Source organism: Pagrus pagrus, assembly GCF_965226575.1.
Source record: "Pagrus pagrus genome assembly, chromosome: 4".
Classification (NCBI taxonomy): domain Eukaryota; kingdom Metazoa; phylum Chordata; class Actinopteri; order Spariformes; family Sparidae; genus Pagrus; species Pagrus pagrus.
Window position 1 is genome coordinate 513,516 of NC_140188.1, and position 11,485 is coordinate 525,000.

Sequence of the window (11,485 nt, forward strand, 5' to 3'; positions counted from 1 at the left end):
GTTACACTGATGAAAGATGATAATGTAATCGAATACAGGTGATGAGTTTGTAATCATCTCAGTTTTATGTTTCCACTGATGGAATGTAACTAAGTACTTTTACTCAATTACAAATGTCAGGTACTTGTACTTAACTTGAGTGTTTCCATTTTAGTTACTTTATGCTTCCACTCCACTACATTCATTTGATAACTTTAGTTACTAGTTACTTTACAGACTACATGCTGCATCAGAGCTGAAGTAGAACATTGTGATTGTGCCGGTCAGCTGACTCACAGTAAACATTATATACATACATAATATATGGATCAGTTACTTTACTGATACTTCGATACTTAAGTACATTTAATATCAGATACTTTAAGTACTTTTGTACTTTTACTTAGAACAAGTTGGATGCAGGACTTCTTCATATTGTTGTTTATATTTTATGTCATATTTTCATTTTTAAATGTTTTATTGTCATTAAATCTGAACTGATTCATTTCACAGATCAACTCCACAACAAACAAACAGGCGGACCCCTCCACCAATCTGAGAGCAGGGGCGTGGTCAGCAGGTGTGTGGGCGGGGCCAGAGGCTGTGATAGGGGCTGGTGTGTGTCAGTGAGCAGTGATCAGATGAGTGTGTGTCAGAGTGCTGCTGTGTCTCGGCCATGGCCTGTCTGATGGCCGCCTGGTCCGTCCACAACCCCACCGTCACCAACTCCATCATCATGGTGAGTACTGGGACAGACTGGACTGGGACAGGGACAGAGACAGAGACAGAGACAGACTGGAGACAGACAGGGACAGAGACAGAGACAGGGGACAGACAGGGACAGAGACAGAGACAGAGACAGGGGACAGACAGGGACAGAGACAGAGACAGACAGGGACAGAGACAGACTGGAGACAGACAGGGACAGAGACAGAGACAGAGACAGACTGGAGACAGACAGGGACAGAGACAGAGACAGACTGGAGACAGACAGGGACAGAGACAGAGACAGGGACAGAGACAGAGACAGGGGACAGACAGGGACAGAGACAGAGACAGAGACAGAGACAGGGACAGAGACAGACTGGAGACAGACAGGGACAGAGACAGAGACAGAGACAGACTGGAGACAGACAGGGACAGAGACAGGGACAGGGGACAGACTGGAGACAGACAGGGACAGAGACAGACTGGAGACAGACAGGGACAGAGACAGAGACAGAGACAGACTGGAGACAGACAGGGACAGAGACAGAGACAGGGACAGGGACAGAGACAGGGACAGAGACAGACTGGAGACAGACAGGGACAGAGACAGGGACAGGGGACAGACTGGACTGGGACACAGACAAACATGAAGAACTGCAGCTGCTCCTGTTGGAGCCTCTTTGTACCAGACTCCATTTAGAAAACACACGTTTTAATGAGACTTTATTATGAGCGCACGAGGACTGAAGTTGAAACTGAAGCTCATCGTGTTTCGTTTGGTTTAATAAGCAGAACTTCATCTTAAGATGAACTGAAGAGTTTTAACTCTCAAACAATCAGTGTAGGAAAAAGTAACTGAAGTCATACTTGAGTAAAAGTAAAGATATTGTGTTAAAAGATTACTTTGGTCAAAGTCACACAGATGATTATCACAGTCAGTTTTTTATCTGATTGATGGTGAAATTAATTAATTAATTTAAAAACGTTCTTCTTTGGCTCTGATGCAGAATGTAATCTGTAAAGTAACTAGTAACTAAAGTAATCAAGTAAATGTAGTGGAGTAAAAAGTACAATATTTGTCTGAAATGTGGAAGTATAAAGTAGGAGATAATGGAAATACTCAGGTAAAAGTACTTAGTTACATTCCATCAGTGGAAACATAAAACTCAACAAACACGTTCTCAAACACTTCACCTGTATTCGATTACATCATCATTTATCAGTGTTTGTAACCTGGAATGTAACTAAGTACATTTTCTGTACCAGTACAAATTTGAGGTACTTCTGACAGTGTTAGTTACTAGTTACTTTTCAGATGTGTTGATGGTGAATGTTTGTGTTGTAAAAAGTACTGATGGAGCTGATGGAGGGTCAGTGGTCAGGACTGTCTCCTCACAGCTGGAGGGTTGTGGGTTTGATTCCCGGCTGGTGGGTTTGTTGATGAAGGTGCTGGAGTCGTCTGATGGTTCAGTTCAGGAACAAAAACTCTTCACAACGTTAAAATGTGAAAACTTCTCCCATCGTCATATTTTCCCGTCTTCTATGACATCACAGAGACGTGATTGGTCGGTTGTAATGACGCTCCAGGAACACAAACATGAAGATTGTTTGTTCGTAGGTGAAATAAACGGTTCTGGTGACGACGATGACGACGTTGTTGTTGCTGAATCACAGCGGCCGTCTTCAGTCTGTTTATTCTGGTCCGTCTCTGGCTGTAAATCCCGGCTGACTAAGCTCTTCTGTGTCCGACAGTGACCCGCAGCCTCAGATTAGAGTCCATATGGAGCAGGATGTTCACACGCCGCCCGGCCGGCGGCTCACACAGCCAGAGGAAGTCAAACTTTATTTATACAGCAGCATTCAGACGCGCGTCGTTTCCATCCAACATGTTCATCACGTCAGTCTGCAGCTGAGTCCTTCAGCTCTCATGTTTCTGCGATGTCATTAAATCATTCATGAAGTTTGGTTCAATCATTTCATTTATTATCGGTCTTCTGAACATGGACCATAAATAAACGTACGGTGAATATAATCTTTGGTTAAATGTCTCTCGGTCATTTTCACCTCAGTCAGCTGCTGTTGATCTTCATCAAGCTTCTGGTCCTCTGGATGAGTCTTTAACGCTCCTCTGGACTCAATCACTGAAGTTCAACTAAATCTGTTCTCTTCCTGACACGGACTGGTTTCTTCAGCACAGTCCACATGTTCTGATGGGGTTCAAGTCTGGACTTTAAGAAGTCTGTTCAAAACCTCAGTTCTGGCCTGACTGATCCGTTCCTTCACCTTCTGATGTGTGTTTGGATCATTGTCCTGTTCGAACACCCAACTGCACCCAAGACCCAATCTGCTGCTGATGATTTTAGGTTTTCCTGAAGAGTTTGGAGATAATCCTCCTTCATTATTTCATTTACTTTCTATAGAGCAGCAGATCCACTGGCAGCAGAACCGCCCCACAGCAGAACACTTCCAGCACCATGTTGGACAGTAGGTCTGGTGTGTTTGGGGTTAAAGGCTTCAGCTTCTCTCCCCCAAACATATTGGTGCTCATTGTGGTCAAACAAGTTTTCCTCCAGAAGGTTTTTCTTCGTCCATGTGATCAGCAGCAGACTTCAGTCCAGCTTTAAGGTTCTGCGTCTGGATCAGAGCTTCTCTCAACACAGCAGCCTCTCAGCTCATGTTGATGTAAAACACACCTGACTGTGGAGCTTCTGATTCGCTGCAGACTTGGTTTTTGGTGGTTTCTGGTTGACTCTTGACCATCAGACCAGTTTTCTCTCAGCAGCAGGTGAGACTTTGTTCAGGTGATCTTACTTCTGACCGCACCACTTCTCACTCACTATGTTTCCATGCAGGCTTCAGTCGAGCTACAGTCACAGCTCGACCAGGACATTTAACTGGACTGCTGCCATTGACCCGGTACACAAGAACCGGACAGAATCCATCTATTGACAGAAGTGTGTCTGACTCCACCACGGCCGTTGTGTCGTCTTCTTCTTCTTGTTCCCGGCTTCCTGAAACTGATTTATGTCATGGACGACTTCGGGGTCAAATCCCAGCGCGGGGCTGTGGTTCACGTGCAGAACGCCGAGGCCAGTTCAGGTCCGACGAAGACGTCCACATGAAAGAGTGAATCAACTCTTTCTCACATCATGTAAACGTGGTGAGCGTGATGAGCAGCAACATGTTGACTCAGCAGGTGAATAAACCTGCAGGTGAGAGCTGAGCTGTGACTCTGTCTCTTGATTCTGTTCAGGTTCTGTTCAGATGTAAAAGCTCCTCTGACATTGATTAATATCACACCAGTATCATTTCTGCCATCGAGGTTCAACAAATCTTTAAATCTTCTGTCAAAGATATTTCATATTTTGAGTTGCAGAACAATAACAGCAGCTCAGGGAATTCATCACAGAGACAGAAGTAATGAGCAGATAACGTCATTCTGCTGTTTACAGATACAACAAAGTGTTTACAGGAAGTGAACTCGCAGCAGCTGTTCAGCAGCGCTCCTGTCACAGTTCACAGGTCCACTCAGATCAGCTGTGTGCTGTGTTTAATATTTACAATATTAATGAGGTCATAATAATTAAAAATGTTTCCATCAGTGAATAAACGAGCTGTTCTCAGAGGAAAATAAGGTCCCAGAACACTGTTTGAAGCTATATGGGGTGGCAGGGTCCGCCACATATAAACAAAGTAAAGCAGTATAGACTGCTCCTTTTCTCACTCGATGTCCCGCCTCCTACAAAATCTGATTGGTTACAGGTCACAGCCCGTCAAAATGAAATAACCAGACGACAACAAGCAGGGATGAAGGTCTGAGCTCTGTGGTCCGGTCGGGCCGGTGCCGGTCGTGGAGAGAGGCGTGACGCTCACACTGCTTCTGTTCGCTGTCAGACTGTTTGTGCAACAAGTCTGTCAAAGTTCCCAGAATTCAACAACTGTGATGTCAGGAGCCGGATGTTGGTGCTCCAGTCGGGTCTCCACAGTCCAGAAAGTCTGGCTCCGCCTCTGAGGTTAAACATGGTTCTGATCGGTTGATATTTGTGAGCTGCAGAGTCTGACGTCCCCGATCTCTCCCGCAGAACACCAACGGGCCCCCGGACCTGATGTTGGACCCCCGGACGGTGTGCGTCTGTATGGACGAGGTGGTCAACAAGCGGCCGGCGGGCAGCCAGCAGACGCCGCTGCTGCAGGGACACCTGAAGAAGGTGGAGAACAACCTGACGGAGGCCCAGAGGTTCTCCTCGCTACCACGGAGACCGGCCGTCAACATCGAGTTTAGAGACGTGTCGTACTCTGTGAGGGAGGGACCCTGGTGGAGGAAGAAAGGTACCAGCACACCTGACGCACCTGACACACACCTGACACACACCTGAAACACCTGACACACACCTGACGCACCTGACACACACCTGAAACACCTGACACACACCTGAAACACATCTGACACACACCTGACACACACCTGACACACACCTGAAACACCTGACACACACCTGAAACACCTGACACACCTGACACACACCTGACGCACCTGACACACACCTGACACACACCTGAAACACCTGACACACACCTGAAACACCTGACACACACCTGAAACACCTGACACACACACCTGACACACACCTGAAACACACACCTGACACACACACCTGAAACACACCTGAAACACACACCTGACACACACCTGCTTATAATTCAGTTTTCCACAATATTTTAACTTTCATACGTCTTCAGATTTAGATTGTAAATGAAACCCAGAGGTGAGAAGTAACAAAGTACAAATACTCTGTTACTTTAGACTTTAGACTTTTATTTATCTGTGGAAATGTTTTATTTATGAGGAAATGTAGTTGTTACAGCAGCAGGTAGACAGACATCCAATACGTACAGGGGACATAAAACAAGTGGACTTAAAATACTAAAAGGATTTAAATAAGAGACAGAAAATATAAATGTGTAGAAAAATAAAATAAAATACAATAAAAGGGTATTAACAAGGTATTATTGCACACGGTAACTGCACAATACGGTGGAGGTAGAAGTGGTAATAGCAGCATATGGTGGTGTTCAGGTGCTTATGCTGCTACATTAAGAGTTTGTGGTGTTGCAGTCTGGCTGCAGACGGGATGAACGACCTGCGGCAGCGTCCTGTTCTGCACCGCGGGTGGAGCAGCCTGTTACTGAAGGAGCTGCTTAGGGCCCCCACAGTCTCATGTAGGGGGTGAGAGGGGTTGTCCATAATGGATGTCAGCTCGGCTAACATCCTCCTCTCACCCACCTCCTCAGTGGAGTCCAGAGGACAGTCCGAGACCGAGCCAGCCCTCTTGACCAGCTTCTTGAGTCTCTTCCTGTCCCTCTCTGAGCTTCCACAGCTCCAGCAGACCACAGCGTAGAAGATCGCTGATGTTACCACAGAGTCATAGAAAGCTTTTAGCAGTGACCTGCACACACCAAAGGACCTCAGTCTCCTCAACAGATGGAGACGACTTTGGCCCTTCTTGCACAGGACATCTGTGTTGTGAGTCCAGTCCAGTTTATTGTTTATGTGAACATTTGTATTTGTACTCCTCTACGATCTCAGTACCTGTACTGTACCTGAGTATCTCTGAGACTTTCCCTCTCTACATCTGAACACAAACATCTGAACTTTCTCCTCCTCACAGCTTCAAACAGCCTCGTTACTTTAGTTTGATGCATTTGAGGTGAATTATGGATTATTGTTATTTGGCGTCATCGCACGCCGCCTTCCCAACATCACAGACTGATGTCGACCTATCAGAGCACATCACGCACGGCAGACGCAGCGAGACGAGACAAAGACGTGAAAGACGTGAACAGACAGAGAGGGAGGCTGAACGGGGAGAAAAGGCGTGTTAGTGTCTCGTATCTGCAGAGAGTTTCTTATTGTCTCTCTTTGTTGCTGCTCGGGACGCTTTACCAACCCAACATGTGGCTATTTGACGTCCTGGGAATGAGACTCAACTATCAACTATCTTTGTGGTGCGTTCAGGAACAGCTGGGACAAATCCTGCTGACTCTACCTTTAACTTTAATAGTCTTTGAATTATATTAATATGACGTGAGCTTCAGTTAGCTTTGACCACAAACGTCCTTCAGAGGGAGACTTTTTACTCTGATACTCTGAGTACATGTCAGAGCCTGTACTTCAGCCCATCTTGGGCTCATCTTGGGCTCATCTTGGGCTCATCTTGGGCTCATCTTGGGCTCATCTTGGGCTCATCTTGAGCTCATCTTGGGCTCATCTTGGACTCATCTTGAGCTCATCTTCGGCTCATCTTCGGCTCATCTTCGGCTCATAGTTGGCGGCTCGTTGGCGGCACGCCGCTCAGAATACAAACATGAGGGTTTTATGTCACAGACGCTCATTAATCTGACTTCAGTAACAGCCCTAACCAGAGACTTGTGATTGGTTGATAAAACTGAAGTGTTTCAGGTTAGATTCTTAACTTCAGGTGGATAAATGACTGATGATGTCATCAAGTTAAAGGTTGTCATGGGGACAGATTCATCATCATCACAGTGTTGAAAAGTCGATCACAGAACATCTAAAGTAATTACGAAGAAGAACAAGTACTTCATAATTTTAGTGAAACGACAGCAGTTGAGTAAATGTACTCAGTTACTCTCCACCTGCAGAGCTTCAGACAAACAACAGTGTGTGTGAGTCTGTGTGTGTGTGTGTGAGTGTGTGAGTGTGTGTGTGTGTGTGTGTGTGAGTGTGTGAGTGTGTGTGTGTGTGAGTGTGTGAGTGTGTGTGTGTGTGTGTGTGTGTGTGTGTGTGTGTGTGTTGCGGGGGGATTACCCAGCTGTAATCTGTTAATCCCAGTCAGGGTCTCCTGCTGTAAATAGCTGCAGGTCAGATTAGAAGCAGCTCTGTCACAGAAAACCACCTGCTGATGTTTGTGGGTCGGGTCAGGACTGAGGCACCACTGCTCCTCTGTAAACAGCACTATGATAAAGTATCATTGTAATCCATTACTTACATGTTACTCCTCAACAAACACACAGAGAACAGATGTGAGTAAGTCAAACTTTATTTCAGCTGTTCTCTGAACACAAGTCAACAACAGTGATCCAGATTAAAACCATCAGAGTCACGTGACCCGACAGAGATCCACTCACAGACGAGCGTCTCACTCCAGCATCACAGTCTGGTTCATGTTCATGTATATAAATTATAAATATCATCAGTTTCTCACCATATTCTGAACATTCTCGTTCTTTACATACCAGATATATTTATGGACACTTTAGAGATGCAGGTGTCAAAGTCGTGTTCATATTAAATACATATTAAACGTATGAAACATATTTCCTCAGTCTGACACACTGTCACATGTCAGACTGTTGATGACGCTGCTGAGACTCATGGGAGCTGAAATCCAAAATGTTTCTCACATCTTCAAGTGTTTATATTATTAATGTGCAAATGTTTAAAAACTTCACTCACTTCAGGAAATAAAGAACTATAATGACTTTTTTTTACCAGCCATCTGAATATTTCCTGATGAAATCATGTTAGGAGTTAATTTTCAGTGATATTGTTATTATATTTTAAACGAGGACCGTGTCAGAGGACATGATGTGGTCCCGGTGGAGCAGGTCCAGTGTGCTCAGACGACAGAAGAACTAGCAGAGCTTCAGGACGTGTAATTAAAACTGATTTGTCCCGTGTGACGATGAGGCCTCGTGCAGTGAACGTGGAGAGGAAAGCTCGTCTCGTGTTTCAGCTTTTCAGGACAAAAGAAAGAAAGAAAAGCGTGAAGAGGACAAAGACTTCAGTCTGCTCACAGAAACCTGCAGAGTTTCTCCTCTCTGCTGTCGGCAGCACAGGACACACCTCAGTCTCACACTGTGGTCTGACACGTCAACACAACTTGAGTGTTGTGTTTAGTCACTGCTGACCACCTTCATGGTTAATAAAAAGGTCAGCAGTCACTATTTTATTTACAGGAACTCATCGACTCATCTTCATCTAATGATCAGCTGACAGAAGATCCCAGAGGACAGACAGTCAGAGGACAGACAGTCAGAGGACAGACAGTCGGAGGACAGACAGTCAGAGGACAGACAGTCGGAGGACAGACAGTCGGAGGACAGACAGTCGAAGAACAGACAGTCAGAGGACAGACAGTCGGAGGACAGACAGAGACACTTCAGAATTATTATGACTCATAGCTGAGATTAAATAATAATCTACTCGTCTCATCTTTATGTATCATATTGTAAAGTGTTCCCACACGACTTTAAAGTACATCAGGTGTCAATACTTTACACACTGTACTACCACAGTACTACAGTAATACACACTGTACTGTGGTAGTACAGTGTGTATTACTGCAGTAGAGGTTACTGTCGGTCAGGGAGATTAAATCAGATTCGATCAGATTAAATCTGATAATCTCATTAACCAGCGTTCAGCCTCCATCAGCAGAGAAACACTGCAGCTCTTCATCATCACCATCACCATCATCACCATCATCATCATCATCATCATCATCATCATCATCACCACCATCATCATCACCATCATCATCACTATCCTCTTTGGTTTCCATGGTAACCAGTCACCAGATTGGTCCTGGTCACTGAGCTCCTGCTCTTCATCAGACGGAGCAGCTGTGTTGTTGTTTATTTGTTTATGATCTGGTCGATTGAATAAATTCACGTTTATCTGTGAACACACTGAACAAACATCAGACATGACGAGGAGCTTCGTCCGTCTCACAGAAGCTTCTTCTGTCTTTTCTCTCACTTGGTTTTGACATTGAAGTTTAACCAGAATGAACCGGACTTCACTGCAGGTGCGGCTGTCTGAGGTCAGCTGGGTTCAGTTTGTGGGTGTTTCACTGAGAGTTTGTGTGAATCGAAGCAGATTGATGTGAAAAACCTCCAAACTGCTGTGAAACCCGAGGCGGAGGACCGGAGGACAAAGAGCGTCTCTGAGAGCGGCTGGGAACCTGAACACTGATTGTTTCTGTCCCATCTCAGGTTACAAGACTCTGCTCAGAGGGATCTCTGGGAAATTCACCAGCGGAGACCTGGTGGCCATCATGGGGCCCTCAGGGGCCGGGAAATCCACCCTCATGAATATCTTGGCCGGGTACAGGTGGGTACGGGTCAGCTGAGGACACACTCACCTGTTTAATGTGCTAATTACAAACAGGAAGAGACTGTATTGGAAACCGCATACTGTACCGCCAGTACGTACTGATTTGGCCAAAATGTAGTATGTAGTATGTAGTATGTAGTATGCAGTATGTAGTATGTAGTATGCAGTATGCAGTATGCAGTATGTAGTATGCAGTATGTAGTATGCAGTATGCAGTATGTAGTATGTAGTATGTAGTATGCAGTATGCAGTATGCGGTATGTAGTATGCAGTATGTAGTATGCAGTATGCAGTATGCAGTATGCAGTATGCAGTATGTAGTATGCAGTATGTAGTATGTAGTATGTAGTATGCAGTATGCAGTATGCAGTATGTAGTATGTAGTACGTAGTACGCAGTATGTAGTATGTAGTATGCAGTATGCAGTATGTAGTATGCAGTATGTAGTATGCAGTACGTAGTATGTAGTATGTAGTATGCAGTATGCAGTATGTAGTATGCAGTATGTAGTATGCAGTACGCAGTATGTAGTATGTAGTATGCAGTATGCAGTATGCAGTATGTAGTATGCAGTATGTAGTATGTAGTATGTAGTATGCAGTATGCAGTATGTAGTATGTAGTATGCAGTATGCAGTATGCAGTATGTAGTATGTAGTATGCAGTATGTAGTATGCAGTATGTAGTATGTAGTATGCAGTATGCAGTATGTAGTATGCAGTATGTAGTATGTAGTATGCGAACAAAAGCAAAATCTGCAGTATGTGAAAAGTTCCCGGATGTCGTACTGATTCGGAAATATTTCCAGTATGCATCCGACCAGACTTCTCTGCCTACTGTTTCCCACAATGCAATGGGCTGGAGCCGGGATCATGGCGTCCTCGTCACGTACTCCGGAGCAGTACAACGTTTATGTTTGTTCACACAACATAAGTACAGTCACAGGCTGCTGACTGTTGAGACGAGAGCTGTAGGTACAATAGAAATCCAGGCTGTTGTACATGTGAAATGAAACAAAGTACTCTGTTAATTAAAACTTTTTTTTATTAATATTTGGTGATGTCTGTACACACAGAGCTCCAGAGACAGCGCTGTACTGTGTACTGTCCACTACAGACATGAAGCTTCCCTCTAGCGTTAAGATAACTGGCCTGCTGTCTCCCCCGGGACGACGACGCATGTTGGCCGGCCGAACACCTCTGGAGACGGGCTGCTGCCTCTGAGACGAGCCGCTCCTTCTGGAGCTTCACTTCTCCCAAAACATCGAGGCAAATTACTAAACAGCCGTCATCTGAGTAAACTAACCGCACACTGGGGGTCTGAACGGTTACTTTCTACATGAAAACATGTTAAAACTTAATAAAGTGACATATTAACAGCGCTGCAGCGGGAAATAAAACAGCTTTGCGCCTGTTTTACAACTACTGCTGCCGGTCGCCACGAAGTGCATTCTGGGAAACTTGCTACTGCATACTGCGGTGTGAACGGCGTCGGTCTGCTGAAGTAGCATGCTGAATCCCACATTCAGTACGCAGTATACAGTGTATACTAACGCAGTACGCAGTATACAGTGTATACTAACGCAGTATGTAGCAGGCAGTACGGTAGTATGTGGTTTCGAAAACAGCTGATGACATCATTAAGAAACCATCACAGCAGC

At 45.1% G+C, this 11,485-nt stretch overlaps 1 protein-coding gene across 1 annotated transcript in view; it reads left to right on the top strand.

The window, feature by feature from the left end:
• Positions 1-646: 646 nt before the first annotated feature.
• Positions 647-11,485, top strand: part of abcg1 (ATP-binding cassette, sub-family G (WHITE), member 1) — a 19,094-nt gene continuing 8,255 nt past the window's right edge. Inside the window, exons 1-3 of the mRNA XM_084351255.1 lie at positions 647-718; positions 4,770-5,016; positions 9,706-9,823. Of these exons, the coding sequence (XP_084207381.1) occupies positions 656-718; positions 4,770-5,016; positions 9,706-9,823 (428 nt within the window). The 5' untranslated portion in view covers positions 647-655. The remainder of the gene's footprint in view (positions 719-4,769; positions 5,017-9,705; positions 9,824-11,485) is intronic.